At 35.3% G+C, this 19,467-nt stretch overlaps 2 protein-coding genes across 2 annotated transcripts; both read left to right on the top strand.

The window, feature by feature from the left end:
* Positions 1-538: 538 nt before the first annotated feature.
* LOC110381042 (cytochrome P450 6k1) lies at positions 539-11,038 on the top strand. The gene is made up of 9 exons (XM_021341230.3): positions 539-1,016; positions 3,890-4,093; positions 4,400-4,552; positions 4,978-5,162; positions 5,584-5,741; positions 5,991-6,109; positions 6,355-6,460; positions 6,879-7,127; positions 10,712-11,038. Exons 1-9 carry the CDS (start codon positions 861-863, stop codon positions 10,882-10,884), a joined length of 1,503 nt encoding a protein of 500 aa, XP_021196905.3. The 5' UTR covers positions 539-860; the 3' UTR covers positions 10,885-11,038.
* Positions 11,039-13,505: 2,467 nt separating this feature from the next.
* On the top strand, positions 13,506-19,276 carry LOC110381048 (cytochrome P450 6k1). Its single transcript, XM_021341235.3, has 9 exons — positions 13,506-13,701; positions 15,237-15,437; positions 15,917-16,069; positions 16,307-16,491; positions 16,867-17,024; positions 17,175-17,293; positions 17,551-17,656; positions 18,475-18,723; positions 19,079-19,276. Exons 1-9 carry the CDS (start codon positions 13,543-13,545, stop codon positions 19,264-19,266), a joined length of 1,518 nt encoding a protein of 505 aa, XP_021196910.3. The 5' UTR covers positions 13,506-13,542; the 3' UTR covers positions 19,267-19,276.
* Positions 19,277-19,467: the final 191 nt, after the last annotated feature.

Raw genomic sequence — 19,467 nt, 5'->3', positions numbered from 1 at the left:
AACCACCAAAAACATGTGGAAATTTTTATCAGGCATACAGGCACGTAAAAACAAAATTGATTCTTACGTGACTCTAGCTAGAGATTATCATTATATTTGAGACCTAATCCTGTCTTTCTCATTAGAAAAAGCCATCACAACAAAAATGAAACAAATTGAGTCTAGTCCTTCCTACCAACTCATTGTGTATTTGTCAAATGAAAACTGCTGGTAAAAATCAAGGATATGACAGCAATATATCTTTGTACCCATGTCTGTCTTCATCATCGTCATCATCATCTCAGCTGCTGTACATAGGCCTCATTCATTTCTTGATCCCGTATATAGTTTGAATATCCAGTACAAAATCGCTCTCGCTCGTCACTGTTATAAAATTTTAAGCTGCATTACAAGCAATTTTAATATTATATGTCATTATGATTACGTTCTGACGTTTCATCATATGACATATTAAATATATTATCTTAGTAAGAAAAGCACGCGGTTTCAATCAACTGTTATCTCCTTGACTTTATCGGGTTATATATACCATTTACTACAGAAATTGTCTATCATTCGACAAGCTTTAGACAGCTGAAGTTTCTTACGGGACACCAATACTTCTTCTTGGTCCAAAGTTATATTTTTGTCATTCTAAAATTGGTCTTAATCCTAATCGCTTTTTGGTCTTATTTCCTCCAGAGCTTCATCAGCGTTTTTCTGATCATCTTCACGACTGTTGCCAGCTTCGAAACCAAGGGTTTCTTTATTTCCAAATTTTATATCTTCTCTGAGTGTAGCGTGGGGCGACCTCAGAAACATCTTCACATATATAATCAGTAAGACAATAACAGGGTTTAGTAGCCTTGCGCCTTTGTACCATGTATCTCGTACTTTTGGTACCGATTGCTATATTCCTTGTATGGTGGTACGTAAAATGGATTTCTATGAAGAATTATTGGAAGAACCTTGGGGTGCCTCAAAGTGATGTGCACCCTATTCTCGGATCTTTGACGTTTTTGCAGAAGAAGAATCCGGTAAGTAGGACTTTTTCGTTATTCATATTGTCTTTCTTAAAAAATAAGCCGGTATCGAAAAAAATAAATATCCGATCCCATCTATAAATCATTATTAAAGAAGTATAGTCCCTTCACTTCACGAAAAATAAAGCCTTGATAACCAAACCCTGTCACTCCCTCATTTAATGTGATTCACTGGAAAAGAATAAAACGATTAATACTTTCGTCAAAATAATTGTGAAGTAGTTATTATTACACAATGATTTTCTTGTAAACACTTGTAAATGACTGTTCATATTTTTGCACTAAATGTTTTTTTTTGAGTCTCGTCAAAACAAGAAAACAATTGAGTTAACGTGAATTTAGCAAAATATTTTTATTACGATTCAATTGTAATGAGATATCGTATAGGTACTTAATATTATTTCCCTACAACACAAACAAATTAGTACAGCTCCCAATAATTATCTCATAAATAGTAAAAAACCTAATCTGGACCATGACTTGTGAAACTATGTTACAACTTTTTAACTAAAGGTTATCAATACGATGTTACATGTATTATATTATAATTATCTCTAATGAGGTCCACACTAATTTTATCGATATAACAGTGATAAAAGGGCTGATATATTTATCCTTATTAAAGACACGCAGAGTAATTAGTTCATGTCATCGCGTCTAGCTTTGATTGAGTGTTGTCATATTTGAAGATATACAAAACATAAATGGGCGTTATGTACTTACTTATCAAGCTTTTCACCAAATGAGTCTGCAATACTATTCACTGCGTAGTATAAAACAAAGTCGCTTTTTCTATCACTATGTCCCATTTTTACGCTTAAATCTTCAAAACTACGCAACCGATTTTCATGCGGTTTTTTGTTTTTATCAGATAGAATGTTTCAAGAGAAAGGTTTATACGTATAATACAGTCCATTAAATAGTGGGGAAATACTGTTATAGCTATATCTGCTAGTTATACTATACCTCAAAAATTGTGTGTCCACAGATCTTTTATTTTTTGTAACATAATACCTACTGTAACATATTTATATACAGCGACGATGACATGATTATTTTGTTTTTTAATTATATTTAAACCTTAAAAATGAAATATAGTGTTATTGACTATTCTAATCACCAGTCTTCGTTAAATGACTATCAAATCATAGTTTCTGTTTTGGCTAACTACACAGCTAGGTATGTCGGTTATCATCAAAGGCATTCCGATTCCGAATCATATAAAAATTCGAGACCAATCTTTTTTTCAAAAACCATTATAACTATCTTTATGTAATGTTAAAGGCTAACAAAACATTACAATCTTATCAAGGTCACGTGCGGATATAAATACTTTTTTTTAAACGTAAACATAGTCCTAGATTAAGTATATTTAATTTATAAAAGAACAATATACAACTTGGCATTCTTATTTGAATTAATAAAAGAGGTCAAATACGAATATATTTCATAGCTTCATAGAGGTACAAGAGGTATACCTAGTACTGGATTTTTTTTTCAGAATGGTTAACTTGTGGTGTATGTAGGTATATGTAATTGGTTTCATAAGATATCATGTGAAGAATTCTAAAATTCATTTCGTTTCTATGTGTTTAACTCGAATCTATACTAATATTATAAAGCTGAAGAGTTTGTTTGTTTGTTTTCTTGAACGCGCTAACCTCAGAAACTATTTCAGCGCTAGCCCATTTTTTGAGAAATGCTATAGACTATTATTATCTGGGTTCATGAAGAAGTTCCCACGGGATGCGAGTGGAATAGCTGGCAGTAGCTAGTTAGCAAATAGATGTGCAACCACCTCAATTTAGCATTTCACATTACCAATACATCATAATTGTCTAATACTTGTGTATTTCCATTCTAAGATAAAGATTTGTCACAACAATGCAAGTCATTACTAACTTGCCAGATGTTTTAAATATTTATTATTGTCTCAAAACGATGCCGGCCATCTTATCTCAATGATGACTTTATAGATTTTGTCTCTCTAATTTAATTCGGCTCATTAAGACCAATTAAGAGTCATGTTAATAACAGTATTACGTTATTTTATCTTAAACTTAAAAATTGAACAATTCAATGCATTTCGATGAATCTGCAATAATTAGACTTATACAACACAATAATGATAGGATAGTTTTTATCTGGGTATTCCTTGAGGAAATTGATGAAATCGCTTAGAAAAACTAATAACTCGATAAAACAATTCTTTGCAACTTTTTATCGCGAGGATTATGACACCAAAATTAGATAATACCAATTCCAATGACATATACTTCTGTCACAATGCCGACTTCATATTATTTCTCGGCGTATATTTCTGGGTAAAAAATCACTCGCTACAAATATGATGAATGAATACCTCGTGAATACATTTTACCTGTTACGAATGTTCTCGCTAGATCCATCTCTGTCAGTTATCTGTAGGAATCATTTATCTTACTAGCTAGTCTGCTAGAAGTCATGTTATCTCGTCAGTCTGTTTCATTTGACGATCATTTTGTAAAGTGAGAAGCTGTGGTAATTAGCAATGTTTGGAAAAATCTCTTACATAGATCAGACGACATTCAATTTTACTTATAAAATCGGTAGTTATATATTTCATGTGCAGATTAAATTCAAGTTACATTTTAAGAAACTTTACAAGGAAATACTAATAATGGTTTTAAGACAAATAAGCAAGTACCTTTAAGCAGCGTGGTGATTAACGCTCATTCCTTCTTTGTATGAGCAGAGGCCGCAGCCCTACAATAGGACTGTAAAAAAATTACTTCACTAGCTGTTACAAGCAATACACTATTTTATCTTACCGCATCAAAAACATTCCTTTCGTATTTATAATCACAAACATTTATTAACTCTCCCAGGGTGTCTGGCTGACTGAGCTATACCGAGAATTCAAGGGGGCTCCATACGTCGGTATCTGGGTGTTCTGGCGCCGCGGCCTGGTCATCAACGACCCGAACCTCGCGCGGCAGGTCCTCGTCAAAGATGCTGATATCTTCAAGAACAGGCTGCTCGCGTCAGGGAAGACAGATCCTATGGGAGCATTGAATTTGTTTACTGTTGATGTAAGTATATTTTGGGCAGTGAAATCATTTTAGCCCACGGTTTTAGCCATTTTGGATGCTTTCACAAAATTGGCTTTAAGAAATTCCATGAAAACCTAATTGACGCTGGACCGTTCAAATGAAACAAACCTTGTGAGTGCGAGCGCAACGATAAATATTTGTGCTTTCTCTATTCTCTGTCATAGAAAGAAGCTTTGGCAGCATAAAAAATGTTGTGGCCAGCAGTATACAATATTTTTTTCCTCTGCCATTCAAAAATGAACCTTAAAACAAGCGATGCTAAGACTAAAATATCTGGCTATCCAGGATCCTCTCTGGAGCTCAGTCCGCAGACGTCTGACGATGCTGTTCACGGGTTCGAAGCTGCGAGGCTGGCAGGAGTTGTACCAGAGCAAGGTGGCTGACCTGGTGTACCGTATCAACTCTGACAATGAGAAGGGAATCACTATCAATTTGAGGGTAATTTAATTTATTTGTGCTTTTTTTCATGGTTATAGCCGATAGTTGTTTCAACTTGGAATGAAGTGTACTGTGATTAACTTGGTCTAGGATATGGTAGAAAATGCAAAAAGAATTTCATCCTAAGAAACAATAAGTTTCAATAAAGGAACAAAATTATAACCTTAAAACAAATAAGAAGAATCAAGAAAGTCACGTTTGTAGTGAATCTGTTATCACGAGCTATAAATTATTATCAGCAAGTGAACATACATATTTGTTTATTGTGTCTTGAACGGTTTTGACAAAAGTGATTATTTAAAAATAGAATAAACAAAAATAAATAAATATCAGTGAAGTCCAAGGAAAGCACAATTCACAATGTGACCTTTTATAATATCCCAAGTAACACTTCAAATAAAAACCTTCGAAATTCACCATTCCAGTCACTATTCGCGGACTTCGCTACTGATGTTATTGGGGAGTCATCATTCGGGATCCAATGCCAAGCCACGAGGAACAGCTCCGGACCTCTCAGATCTATGACCAAGGACTTCGAGCAATACAACACCTGGAGAGGCATGTCCTGGTCTTCCATCTTCTTCTTGCCTGACATCGTCGATATATTTAGGTAAGGAGCTTAGCAACGTATTATCGGATATAAAAGGGATATGATTTCTATAGCGATGGCCAATGGTTTCCATTATGGTGATCAAGATATCAACCCACAAACCCCGAATTTCATCTAGTCCCAAACTTAATAGAACTTGTACACACGACAGCAGATCAATCTATCCTAGTCTGTGAAATCTTACCAATCGAACATTAATCTGTGATAAGGTTGAAAACCTATTGAAGATACAAATTGTACAGTATGTACTATGGGTGACACGGTAATTAAGGCAGGCAGGTGAGGCAGACAGACGGGCAGACTAAAAACTACACCACTGCACTCATCAAAAAGGAACATTACCAGCAAAATTTTTAGTTACTTTCTTTATAAAGAAGATGCTGTAACAATTTTACCTCATGTTTTGTATCAACAATTCCAGGTTTTCATTATGGCCCAAGCACACCGTGGTGTACTTTAGAAAGATTTTCAAGATGATGGTGGAAGAGCGAGGAGGCTACGAAGGTCAGGTGGAAGGCAAGAGAGATCTGCTTGATGCTCTGCTGAAGATGAAACAAGATGCTGTCAAGGAAAACCAAGGTAATTATTGACACGAAAAAAAAGAGGATTCTTATTTATAAGTTTAAATGATCAGCAATAAGGATAGTATCCTAACAAGTACATTTACTTTTATCGCAAAAGCTGATGGTGGTACTTTTTTGATTCCCGAAAATAATTGGCTGGAATCGAGGGAAACAGCTGGTCTTCTACAATCAATTAATTAACTATATGAATACGTTCCAGGAATTAATAGTAAAAGCTTTTTCTCGTATTGTTATTTATTTTCAGATTTGGATGAGGATGTCTTAATCTCGAATGCTATGATCTTCCTGCAAGGAGGTTATGACACGTCTTCAGCAGCGCTCACTTATACCATTTATGAATTAGCTCACTATCCTGAAAAACAGGTATTGTGACCCTAATTTTCCTTACTTACATATATGTGTAAATGCGAAACTAAATCTTGGTCTTTGGGGCACAAATAATAGAAAAACGCAAGCTACTTTATATTTAGGTGTGGGAATGAGTTCCATCGAGACCGTGGGAAACTGCTATAATAGTATATTTATCATAAAAGCAAATAGTAAAATATAAGTTCCAATATCAAAATTCCTAATGAACTGTGCAACTTACCTATGCTAAACGGTTTCAGCAAATATTGTATGAGGAACTCGCAGCTGCCAAGAAAGCTCTCGGAGACAAGAAGTTTGACGCTGAGAGTCTAGCACAGCTGCCTTACTTAGATGCTTGCCTTAAAGGTACAAACTCTGAAGTCTAGTTTGTTATATCTACAAACATAACATAATCTAAACATTCTAAATACAATAATCAACATTGAACAATGACGATGTATATCACAGTCGCATATCTTCGTAATATTCTACACCGTCATTATCGTTACATAGTCAATATCTTACTAGTAATAGTACTTTATCATCACTTTTATCGGCCACAGGCAGTTGTTGATAGTTGTATAAATAAATCCTCATCGTCATCAGCGTTAGAATCGTCATCATTATTATCGTTACTCTTGATCCGAGCAAATTCAAATTAATTTAGCTTCAAGTAGCAAACGACTTAATTCTCAAAAATTAAAATTAAGGACAAAGAGTCTTTTGCTCCACTCTGCTCTATAGTACCAACAATGAATAATGCCAAAAAAAAATTATGTTTCAGAAAGCCTAAGAAAGTACCCAATCATGGGTTGGATGGATCGCCTCGCCCTCAAGAGCTACAAAGTGGACGAACATCTGACCATCCCCGCGAACACAGTGGTCTACGTCAATGTGTCTGGCATGCAGATGGACCCCGACTACTTCCCTGACCCTCAGGAGTTCAGGCCTGAGAGGTTCTTGCCAGAAAATGCTGCAAACATCGTGCCTTATACGTATTTGCCTTTTGGGGAAGGACCTAGAATGTGCATAGGTATATTACTGTGGAATTATCGACATTCTTTTGTTTTGGAAAAAAATCCTGTTTTTTAGTTTGTATACAAAAAAAAAAAAAAAAAAAATACAAAATATTTATTTCTTCAATAAGTAGTTTACAATCAGTATGTGATTGGAGCCTACTTTTAAGCAAATAATGCTTGTATTAGTAGACTCCAACTCCACTCTTCCATATCAAGAGATCGTTATAATTAAAAAAGAAAAGAAAATCTGTTTGTTACATTCAATTAAGTATGCATTAAGTTTTGCCGAAGCGTGTGTGTGTGTGTGTGTGTGTGTGTGTGTGTGTGTGTGTATGTATGTGTATGTGAGTGTAAGTGTGTGTGTGTGCGTGCGTGTGTGCGTGTGTGTGTGTGTTTGCGTGTTTATGAGTGAGAGCGCGAGTGTTTACATGTTATTATGAATAAATGTGTATTATGTAGCTTATTTTAAGAGTGCTTCTGTCTCCTCATAGGTAAGTTCTTTTATCCATTTAGTTATATCTTTTTTACACTGTCGATATTGTTTAGAGTATATAGATAATTCTTTATTTATTTTATTGTATAATTTAGCCGAACGTTTTTTATGCTGAATACTGGCAAAGCGGGTGTTTGTTTTAGGGATTTGTGCAATAATGTCTTTCCTTCTTTTATTTAATTTGGATGCATCATAAGGTAGGGTCTTATGTGTTTTTAATATGCTTTGTATAATATATAATTTTCTTACCGAGAGTAGATCACTAATCTGATAGAGATTTTCTGTAGGGTACCTTCGTTTTTTAAAATACATTGTTTTTATAAGAGCGCGTTGAGCTCGCTCCACCTCAATGAATTTACTTTTTGCAGACCCGCCCCAAATAGGAATGCAGTACACCAAGACAGATTGCATGGTACCCCCACCTTGAACACGTACCTTGTAGGGTTAGAAAATTGGGCTGGTTATTCAGCGTACTAAGACACGTTGTACCAAGGAAAGTGACTAGTCGCCATAACTCATTTAGAAATGTGCTAAATGAGATATATGTCTCTTTGGTGCAATGATTGCAATGATTGCACCAAAGAGACATATATCTCATTTAGCACATTTCTAAATGAGTTATAACGACAATCACCTTCAACGTCTTAACCACAAACTGCGTGTTCAAGATAGTCTTTGGTCTACCAGTACACCTAAGTATTTGGCTTGTGTTACTTTGGCTATATTTGGACAGTCACAATTTCGGCTTTTTATGTTGTCACAGTGATGGATTTTAATTTTAAAATAGAACTGCAAGTGATTTTCAGCAAAGTTTGAGTTGTATTACTGTGCAATATGTATGATTTTAGATAACGTAGTGTGTGTGATTTTTGTATTATGTGGAATTGTGTGTGTGTGCTTGAAAAGTGTGTTTGAGGTTTTTTAAGTGTGCATATATCTATATAGAATATCAAGTTGCCTGTAGTTTTAATACAGTAGGTATAGAGTAAGAAAGATCTTAACAAATATTCCATTGACATTACATTTAAGATATAAATTCGCGATACAATGTTGACTATACGACTTAAGCTAAATAAGATTATTAAAGTGAGTCATTTTTTTAGTAAGAGTTGATGTACCTGATCCTCTGTTCTGATAATTATTGTCGGTGATTGCTCATCCTTTTTAATATAAACTTTGCCATAAGCGGTCCAGCAAAACTTGTAATTTCCAGACTTGGTCAAGTCCCGGGCAAGGAAGTGCAAGCAGCCTTTGGGGTGTTCCGTTATGAAAATCGGAGTATCTTCTTGGGTTTTGAATCCAAGGTGTTTGCAGCAAAGTTTACTTTTGTGCTTTAAGTTGAAAGCCTTTCCCATTTTCAGGATTTCTGTCTTTAGTAGGGTAGAACCAGTCTCCACAACAATTGGTGTATTAGGATTATCTTTATTTTGCCCATGCACTCTGTAGATATCCTTGATATCATATTTAACGATTTTACAGTCTATGTTGTTGGAGAGACACATTCGCATATCTATAAGATCTTCTTTGGACTCATTGGATTTTTTTGGTACATTTTTTATTACAAAGTTTGTCTTACGACAACCCATCTGCAGATCCTCGAGTTTATTCTCCAAAACTGAGATGTACTGCTTATCTTCTTTTGTTTGCTTCTCTAATTGTTGAATTTTCGTCTTCAACTCTTCATTTTGAGCAGTTAAGAAAGTAATTGAGGTTTCTATATTCATGTTAGACTGTTGAATTTCTTTTAAAGTTATGTTAATTTCATGTATCTCATTTTCTCGCTTTTCTGTGAAAAGTGACATCATTTTCCTCATCTCCTCCTTAAATTCGTCCAACTGCACACCAATTGATACATCCTCCCGGCCTCGTTTGTTGGCGCGTAGGAATACATAGCTGGGCGATGTCTTGGTGCTTCCCGTTAAGTTAATATCCGAATCCGAGATTGATTTATTCAATGGTGAGTCCATAATTACTAGGTTACCAGAAGTATAACGAAGCAATTAGTACGGTGTGCGACTAATCAAGATGGCGGGATCTGCGCAAGCGACGAAGGCGGGACCAAGGTGTCCGATTTGCTAGGGGGTGGGGTCAGCTTTGACCAGCTCCTCCAATTGGGGCGCAGTGGGCGTGTCAAGTAGGAGGGGGTGGAGCGCCCGCGCAGGATTAATTAGTGTGATTGGATTTTCACTTATCTGCAAGGAATTCCTGCGTAGTAGGGAGCCAAGTGGGTACCAGGCGCACACGGACGGTGGAGGTATCAACGCCGTGAGTCAACGTCAATATTGCAGCTCCTCGGTTTTATGCACTCCTATTTTTTATACGGACTTTAACTCAAGTAAAGTAACAAAATATTTATAATAAACAAACTTATAACACTGAGGACACGTTAGCAACTTACGGCGGTCCGGGGGGAAGGACGAATGTTGTACGAAGATATGGTAGATTAGTTATTATGGTAAAAAAAGTTGGTACCTACTATTTGAGTTATTTTACTAATTTCGTTTATATGAAGGATGTTATCCTGAATATGGCTTCCAACACCCTATATGTACAAATACGAGACTCATAAAATAATTACAATCAGCAAAAATATTTGGAAAGCCACCAAATAATGATACTCAATAAACAATTAATTTACTACTAGGAAATACAATAGCTTCAGCAAACTTCCGACACGACTGACTGAACCGACAGAATAATTGAATAACCTCGATTTATTAATTGCTAATTAAATTCATCATTAATTGTCACGGGCGACAAGTTGACAGATTGGAGGGATCACTACCAATTATTTCTCGTCATATTAACGACCATTAATAGAGGTTTTGGGTTCCAAATTATTGAAGCTTGACTTTTAATATACCACAATTATTTTGTACAGTCAGAAACCATTAAATCCAGCATGTTATAATAGTAATAATAAATATCAAAAAAAATAATATATAAATTCATTAGAATTACTTACATCATAATGAACAATAGTTTTTGAGTACCTTAAAGAAAGTTCTAGTGTTTTTGACAAACAATCAACATTTGCCTGGCCATTTGGCTATATATTTTGTTTTATTCTGTACGTACTAAAATTATATTCTATTTTGTTTCCAGGTAAACGCATCGGTCAGAACACAATGCGTTATGCGTTGTCTGCAGTGATATTAAACTTTGAAGTAAAACCTCTGCCTAAATTCCCGACGCCAAACGAGATAACATTCGAAAAGAAAGGATTATTCTATATCCCTGGAATACCACTCTCGGTTGAGTTTAAGCCTAGGAAGTAAAATAACCCAACTTAACTAGTAGTAGTCAGTAAGGTAATCCAAAATATATCTTTTTTGTAGTTTTGAGTTTCCATATAAAATACATAGGAGTTATAATCCACAGTCATATTTATGTAAAAAATTGTTACGTTAATAAATTTTTATTTTTAATCTACTATGTTTTTTTCTCACTGTACCTACATTAAAATTATTTATGGTGAAAATTAACATTTAATTGGCACATGGATAGTATTCAAATAAAATATAGCAGAGAAAAGAACTACATGACTACCAGTTACGAAATAAAATTTTTTAAACATGTCTAATAGACCAAAAATAAACTATAGATACAACTGCTACTTAATATACGTATCAATATACTAATTCACCTCTAACAACGAAAGTTCATGCTCAAGAGTACTTTTGCCCTGCACAGTGTACCTACAATGCCCACTACTTGACCGCAAGGACCCCACTAAACAAAATATTTTAGCAACATTAGGATATTACCTATAATCTATTTGTTTAAATAAAGATAACACAAATGTATGCAATATTTGGCTATTTAATACCTTATTTCAAGTGCTGATAAAATCATGTTTGCAATGATATTATCGATATGTATGAAAGTCATGTTTTTGTTTGATATCTATCTGTTATATCTATTGGCAGACAGAAAGATGAGTAATAAGATAGCTTTCATTTATTTCTCATTTTGTAAATAAAATAATGGAAACTTTTTGGGTAAATTGTCAAAATAATGACCATTCCCACAATGGGTGGGAAGTGTCAGATACTCACTGACTAAAGCCCACCATGTTCCTTCTGGAGCCCTTTGCGTACCAGAGCCCCGGTAACTAGATAATGGACACAGTATTTAACCCTTCCTCCTAAACGATTCCCTAGCCCAGGTCCCTATATGGAGCAACATGGAATCAATTGTGTATAAGATCATAGAACATATAAGCACATAAAGCCAACGAACATCATTAAGGGTCTAAAAAATATTTTAAAACCTAAACGAAGTTAATGATAGATACCTTAAAGCAGACAGCTATTTCAAAACTATTTCAAACTTATTATTACAACTTATTATTACAGAACTATTTCAAAGACGCCGATAGACAGTTATTCGTCATTTATTTTGTTTATATTTAATTACTAATGACTGAGCGTTTTTTAAATAAAGCTGCAACTCATCCCGTGTCGTCATTTTTATCGGGACAGTACGAATGTCGTCTTGTGTGGTCTGAAATTGTTATGTCATGCAAACGTAACCTATGACCAAACAATAATGACGTGAACGTCTGACAGTCGTTTTTTCTGAGGGTGGAAAATCCTCACGGACTTTCGCCTGGGGAGAAGCGGAGGTCTCGTTACCGGCTACAACCATCTCAGTGTCTCACCTCGCATATGAGTGCGGGGCCGTGGAAATCTAAATTCTTGCTCACACTAGCTAGCTGGTGGGCCTCGCTCGGGCCTCATCTTCTGCACGGGCTAGTGAGAAACATCTCAGGGTAAGTCAACAGACTTACCCCGTGCATCGCATCAGGACCTTCCATGCGCGTACTAGCACCTCCCGTCTGATGGTAAACAAGACATCTGGTTGCCCGGGCTACTCGGTTGGTTGCTCCATGTAAAACATCGGTAATCAACTGCATCCGGATGACGGCTCGAGAAAACGCTACGTGGATGATAATAAGTTAATCATATATAACAAACTAATGCAAGGTATGCTGTGTTACTCACAGAAATAAATAAATACAACACTAACTTTTTTCTGCCGTTTCACCCTTGTCCCATGGAAACTTTCTGTACCCGGAGAAAACTGAGCCTTTGTTACCCCGCGACCCTACAGCTTCCCAGCAGTGAAACAATTTTTCAAATCGGTTCTGCAGTTTCTGAGCCTTTGTACCTTACAAGTAATCAAAAATGTTTCATCTATATTAGTATATAGATATAGATAAGATTCTTAAAAATTACAATGTACAGTACAAAAAGCTTACAGGTCACCTGGAAAGCTACATGTGAAATAAATTAGCCAGACAAATATGATCTTTAACTCAGCTTTCAGGAAACGACATATCTAGTATCGTCACTTTCACACAAATATTCACCTTGTTTCATAAATATATATGTCAAGCTTATACTAAGTATAATATGTTATTCATAAACATAATTATTCAAATGAAATACCTATTCGATTTATATACCGACCAAATTACTACCACATCAAAAACCAACCAGTAGTTTTTGGTGAAAGAGGAACAAATATCCGGAAATTAGATTTAAGATACAATATGCTTATTATATTAACTATTTAACACTTCAAAGATACTCGTCGGTTTTCCTTTTACAGTCTGTTTTATGCCGTCGAATTGAATTAACATAATTCTATTAAATAGGTATTGTTGCGCAGAAAATAAAACTGCTAGGTATTAGCTTTCTCGTTTCAATAATAAAATTCAAAATCCACTCAGACAAAGTCGCGTGCAAACTCCTACTTTACACACACAGCAACAAATCCCAATTTCTGTTTCTCAAAAATAACTAATAAGAGCTAATCAGCACTTTTGTCTGCATTTGTTTATCGGCGCAATGATAAAGGAATAATACGAGTATATATACATAACGGCCCATGAGTATTCATCTCAGTATACCGCAGTATCAGTACTGATCATGATTGTCATTCTACTGTTAACAGTGACGGCTTGCCTCAGTGTGTGGCTGGTCACCAAATGGAGAAGGGTTAAGAGGTACTGGCTCGAAAGGGGAGTTCCTCACCAGCCTCCTCATCCTGTTTTGGGGAGCCTCACCTTTCTGCAGAGGGAAAATCCTGTAAGTAGCTTTTCAAAAAAATATTATTAACAAAACTTCATTGTTCACGAAAATCGGGTAAAAACTATAAATTAAATCATTTTAATACATATTAAATAAAATAATGAAATCAGAAATAAATTAAAAATATGTAATTTATCACACAAAATGGCAAAATATTGCTTGTAGGGCTTTTCATTTCCAATACCAACATCGCGGTTTTTCATGAAGAAAGCGCACCCTGCAAAGTTGGCAAAAAAAGCAAGTTAGTAAAAAGCAGAATCATCTAGGCAATTGAGTCTATCGAGAAATATAAAATAAAACTATGTATATCAGTGACAAAAATAAATAACGAAATGAAATTTAACAACATTTCTAAAGTTACGCCCATTTTATGAATTCTGAAAGTTTTCACCGCAATGATCATAAGCAAAATAAAAGATCCACAAACGAGTTTTTCTTCGAAAATTCCAAAAACTGAAGCAGTGAAAATAAAATTCAAATAACACTACGATACCCCAGGGTAAAACTACTATTTTTAGCAAAAACTTTCTGCTCTGTTATTTTTACAAAATATCTATGGCGCAGTATTTTCGTAATACTCGGTATAAAAACAAGTGAGTTTGTTCGCACGACCCGAACCTTACCGACTGAATATTTTGATATAAAACCAATTATTTTCGTTGTTTCTTTTAAAAATGTAACTAATGTAAACAGCGTTGTTTGTTTGGAACAACACATCGGCAATATTAATGTACTTTCTGTTTTATCTGCGAATATTTCGTCACACAAAATATAGAAAGTCTACGAGTATTTTTACAACGCGAGCTTAATTCAAAGTCGGATTCTAAATAATATAGCAAACCATTCATTCAGGAATTTTAGCCTAAAATTTATCACAAACAGACATTCTTATACACACATGCATTCTTCCTTTGTAATTTTGTAAGTTCTACGTAGTAACTATTATACATATAATCTATGGTTCTACATACATAGGTAACATACATATTACAATGGCTTAAAGCTGCGAACAAGTGTGAATCCTTTTGGTGCACGGTAAAATTAGGCATTTAATGCCAGAACATAATAATATTAGTAGGATGTAATGTATTGTCGGTTTTTCTCTACAAGTCGATCGATCTCAAAATGACTCATTAGGTTTATACATAAATACATAAATAATTAATTACGTTTTATAATAAATGCCATAAAGAGCATGCAGTACTGATTTACGTATTAGAATAGTAATTTACATCTTTACATACATTTTAAAACGTGAGTACCTATCTATATGGTCTTCTGCGCATTTTATATTAGAATTACTCTGTTACGTGTCCGTTACACTGTAATTAGATTTTTATGTTTTAGTTAAGGACTAAGTAGGCTACTGTTAATAGAAACCAGAGTAATATCCTCTGAAGTCAATCCCTATGCGTGCGTAAAAATTTCGCAACAAAAAATACAGGAGACTAGTCATCTATTACATAGTCACATATTTTTTTAGACAATGGAATAGGTATTAACATCGGACAATATTTTATTTTATTTCCCAGTCCCTATGGATGCGCAAACTATACAAGGACTTCGCGGCGCCCTACGTGGGCATCTGGCTGTTCTGGCGCCCGGCGCTGGTCATCAACAGCCCCGACATCGCCAAGAGAGTGCTCGTCAAAGACGCTGATGTCTTCAGGAACCGGTTCCTCAGCTCCGGCAAGACTGACCCCATTGGGGCACTTAATGTCTTTACTGTCAATGTAAGTACGAGCAAAACACCAGTCTTACCAAGGAGTTGCCCGGGTTGAGGAGTTCAGACAGGCAGTCGTTCCTTGTTAAACTCTGGTACTCAGTTGCTCGCGGTTAGATTGGAAATTGTGTGTGTTAGATTAAAATAAGGATAATTATTTACTTTATGCAAAAAATGTGACATCGGCGATAAAGGGGTCATCAAATCAGAATTATATTGCAATTAGGACCAAAAATGTGTTATCTCTTTATACGCAGCAAAAAACTTTTTGATAATTATGAAACAATGCAAATATTATTTTAGCAACAATTTTGAAATTAAAGTTGTACAAAAACTATTCACACAGAATTATTTCATATTAATACTTCAGATAAAAAGCTAATGATATAGATTCCAAAAAGCACCAATAAATAATTTTATAGGTAAATTAAGTTGCTTTTTCTCATTGGGAATGGGTAACATAGATAACCCTATGTTATTTTCTGGCAGGATCCACTGTGGAGCTCCTTGAGGAGACGTCTAACATCAGTGTTCACGGCTGCCAAGTTGAGGAGTCTCAACGGCATCACGGTCAGCAAGACCAGGAATCTTCTCAACCGTATTGACATAGAAATCCAGAAATCTGAACCTATAGACCTGAGGGTGAGTATTCTGTTAATAGCCTGAAAGTCATATAACTAAAATATTTTTGCACATATATCACTTCTGCAAATTGCTCCTTTTAGTTAAGCGCTTAGTTTTCACAAAGTTGCTTCGCGTGTTTACTGTTTTGTCATCTCTAGCTAGTAGTCAAACAAGTATGAAAATATTAACTGACCATTTTAACCAGAAAAAATGTCGTTGCAAATGGAATATTAACAACATAAATATTCTTTGCAGGAAATTTTCACTGATTATACAACAGACGTTATTGGAGAATCAGCATTTGGTGTGACAAGCAACTCACTGGTTGATGGAGACAGCATTATGAGGAAGGTCACCAGGGAATTCGGGAGCTTCGACCTTCATAGAGGACTGTCCTGGTCTAGCATATTCTTCTTTCCAGAACTAGTTGATATTTTCAGGTTAGTTGGTTAACCCTTCTAAACAAGTTTGTTTATTGTGTTAAGCGACTCAAATGATTAAGATTGTCAGTAACGAGTTAGGTGTTCCAAGTTAAATGGTTCTTATTATTTTAAATGGCTAAAAGCTTTTAAACTGAGTATAGGTACTAAGTATAGTTCTTGCCTTCTTTCCATATGGAGAATCAGCGAGTAAGTTTATAAAAAATAATTTCTTAAAAAAAAATGTATCCTCACAAGGTTTTCCTGATATAAAGTTACATTTGTAATATCAAATCCGTTCCGAAGTTTTTCCTCTGCCAACTTTAGCAAACAGCGCAAGGCAAAATATTGTTTTTTCATTTCTCTTTTATCATAAACCTTTTATGTTCTTTCCAGATTTTCGTTTTTCCCTAAAGACACGATGGAGGTACTGCGGAAAATATTCCGTAGTGTTATCGCTCAGAGGGGGGGCTATGAGAAGGAGGTCAAAGATGCCAGGGACCTGTTGGATGCTCTGCTGAAGATCAAACAAGAAGCTGCTAAAGAAGATGAAGGTATTTTAGGCATTTTGACAATAGAATATCAGTATCTTTCATTTGTTTTGTCATCGTTATTATCCAAAAATCATGCTGTTCTATTTTTAAAAGACAATCGTTACCCCTGAACCCACTGAGCATTTTTCTGAGTATTCACGTTCTTTCTAGAAATAAACGAAGACCTACTTCTGGCGCAAGCAGCTATCTTCCTTCTTGGAGGCTTTGACACTTCAGGCGGAGCATTGACCTGGACTATCTATGAGCTCGCTTGGAACCCACAGTACCAGGTAATGGTTACACCAAATACCAACATACGTATATGTAAAATAGCAGGGGCAAATAAACTTCGTCCTGACCTAACGGCTACCTATCCGTGGTGCACTCTGCTGAAAAATTAACTAAGCTAAAAATATGTTACTTTGCGCTCACCAACACACATGCCCTTGTCAGTATGAGCAAATCTCCCCAGCTTGCGGAAGGCCTTTATCCATCAGAAGACGTTTATTTTGGCTATGATGACGACTAAAGCAGATTTGATTTCCAGGAAAAACTTTATCAAGATGTCTTGGAGACAAAAAGAAGGATTGGAGACCGCAACTTTGATTCAGCCATTCTGTCCGAAGTTCCTTACCTCGACTGTGTCTTAAAAGGTAAGATTGCAAATAACATTATTCTGAAAAAAAACAACTCTTTTATGAAAAGTATGAAAATACGTGCCTACGTACCTAAAGTAATCGAGTAACGTACATAACCTATTGAATTTCGTTTTGCCTAATTTGTTCGTTAAGTCTAAGCTTTCCTGAACCTATATGTTCGTTTGTTTCTTATACTTATGTAACGATAAAACATTGTGTCATTGCATTGTTTCTTTGCCTAGCAACGCAATTATCTTCATATGTTATCGACACATTTTCATTTTTTTAGTGCAGCTACATTATCTATCGTAAACTTTTGCAATGAACCAGAAAATTTAAAACATTAAAGTAAAAATTACAAGACAGCTGCAGAGCTCCCGAGATAATTATAGTTCTCTACCTAATATTTATTTATACAACGCAAATCATTATTATTCTATGTAAATATATTATAAGTATGCTACACAGTTTACTTGGTTCATTAGTTAGTAAACTATTAACAGTAGGTACTTGTTGTATCACGTTTATTTAAATAGCAACAATATAAGAAACATTACCATATTAACATCTAATGTTATCAATTAGCATACTTGTGAGTACCTACAATGCTATGTAATACACTATAATGTATGAAAAGTTTTATTTCCAATCCCGATGGTGAACATTTTTACCAATTCCACCATTCGGGTAACTAACCAAATTACACAGTTTATCAACAGAATAACACAACTACTGACGAAAGCTAGTATACCCATAATATTTCTCCATTCTGGATCTCCAATACAAGATCACATAACATACAAGTTAAGAGTATACCTATCTTCTTTTTACAGAAACCCTAAGAATCTTCCCCCCAATGGGTTGGCTGGACCGCATAGCTTCCAAAGACTACAAAATCGATGACAACTTGACGATCCCTGCTGGCACCACGGTCTACGTGAACGGGGTCAGCATGCAGATGGACCCTCAGTACTTCCCGGAGCCAGAGGTGTACAACCCTGACAGGTTCCTGCCAGATAATGAGAGGGATATCACTCCTTACTCGTATATGCCGTTTGGAGAAGGACCTAGAAGCTGTATAGGTAAGTTGTAGTTATTATACAGTATTGTGTGGTATACATTAGACATAAAGCAATATTGCAGACTGCAGTGGTATGATAGCTCAATGAAAAAGTGCCCTTGATTAAATTGTTCCGGAAAATTCAATGTCATAGTTTAAAAAAATAAGAAAGCATAACCAGTATTTGCTTTTCTAGCAAAACTCAGACTTTTTGCCTAGGAAAGAACATTATATACCCACCCCCTAATACTGAGCCTTAAACCCCTCTTCTTTTTATAGTAAGCAAATAAGATGTTATCTTTCAATGCCACTCACATTAAGTACTCTAAAATAAATCTTATCTCCAAGCCTTAAAGCATGAATTCTTCTGTTTGCAGGAATGCGTTTCGCCTTCCAAACTCTACGCCTGGGTCTAGCAGAAATCTTACTGAAATACGAAGTGAGGGCGCTGCCTAACACTCCGAAACCTACCGAATGTCAAGTGGAGAAGAATGGATTGTTCTTCATGCCCTCCGAAAAATTGTCCGTGGAATTTGTGAAAAGGGACAACGAATTTGTATCGTAATTCAGTAATTTTAAATGATATTGTAAATATTTTGTTTGTCTTTATATTGACTTTTAAGATTATTTTTTATAGTTTTAATATAGTTTTTTTTACTAATAAACTGGATTGTAAAATAATATGAAGTCGTAATTTTTTTTCATATATCTCGACAACATTCTACCTCTAGATAATATAACAGGCTAGATATCTTTATATATTTTG

Source organism: Helicoverpa armigera, chromosome 17 (assembly GCF_030705265.1).
Source record: "Helicoverpa armigera isolate CAAS_96S chromosome 17, ASM3070526v1, whole genome shotgun sequence".
NCBI classification, from domain to species: domain Eukaryota; kingdom Metazoa; phylum Arthropoda; class Insecta; order Lepidoptera; family Noctuidae; genus Helicoverpa; species Helicoverpa armigera.
The sequence above is the reverse complement of the archived record's forward strand: the minus strand, read 5'-3'. Positions and strand labels throughout refer to the sequence as shown.

Excerpts from the sequence above, each read along its gene's own strand:
- LOC110381042 (XM_021341230.3), top strand. The coding sequence starts at position 861 with ATGTATCTCGTACTTTTGGTACCGATTGCTATATTCCTTGTATGGTGG. Across the intron at positions 4,553-4,977 it reads GAATCACTATCAATTTGAGG|TCACTATTCGCGGACTTCGC; the intron begins GTAATTTAATTT and ends TCACCATTCCAG. Across the intron at positions 7,128-10,711 it reads AGGACCTAGAATGTGCATAG|GTAAACGCATCGGTCAGAAC; the intron begins GTATATTACTGT and ends TTTTGTTTCCAG.
- LOC110381048 (XM_021341235.3), top strand. The coding sequence starts at position 13,543 with ATGATTGTCATTCTACTGTTAACAGTGACGGCTTGCCTCAGTGTGTGG. Across the intron at positions 13,702-15,236 it reads TTCTGCAGAGGGAAAATCCT|TCCCTATGGATGCGCAAACT; the intron begins GTAAGTAGCTTT and ends TTTATTTCCCAG. Across the intron at positions 15,438-15,916 it reads TTAATGTCTTTACTGTCAAT|GATCCACTGTGGAGCTCCTT; the intron begins GTAAGTACGAGC and ends ATTTTCTGGCAG.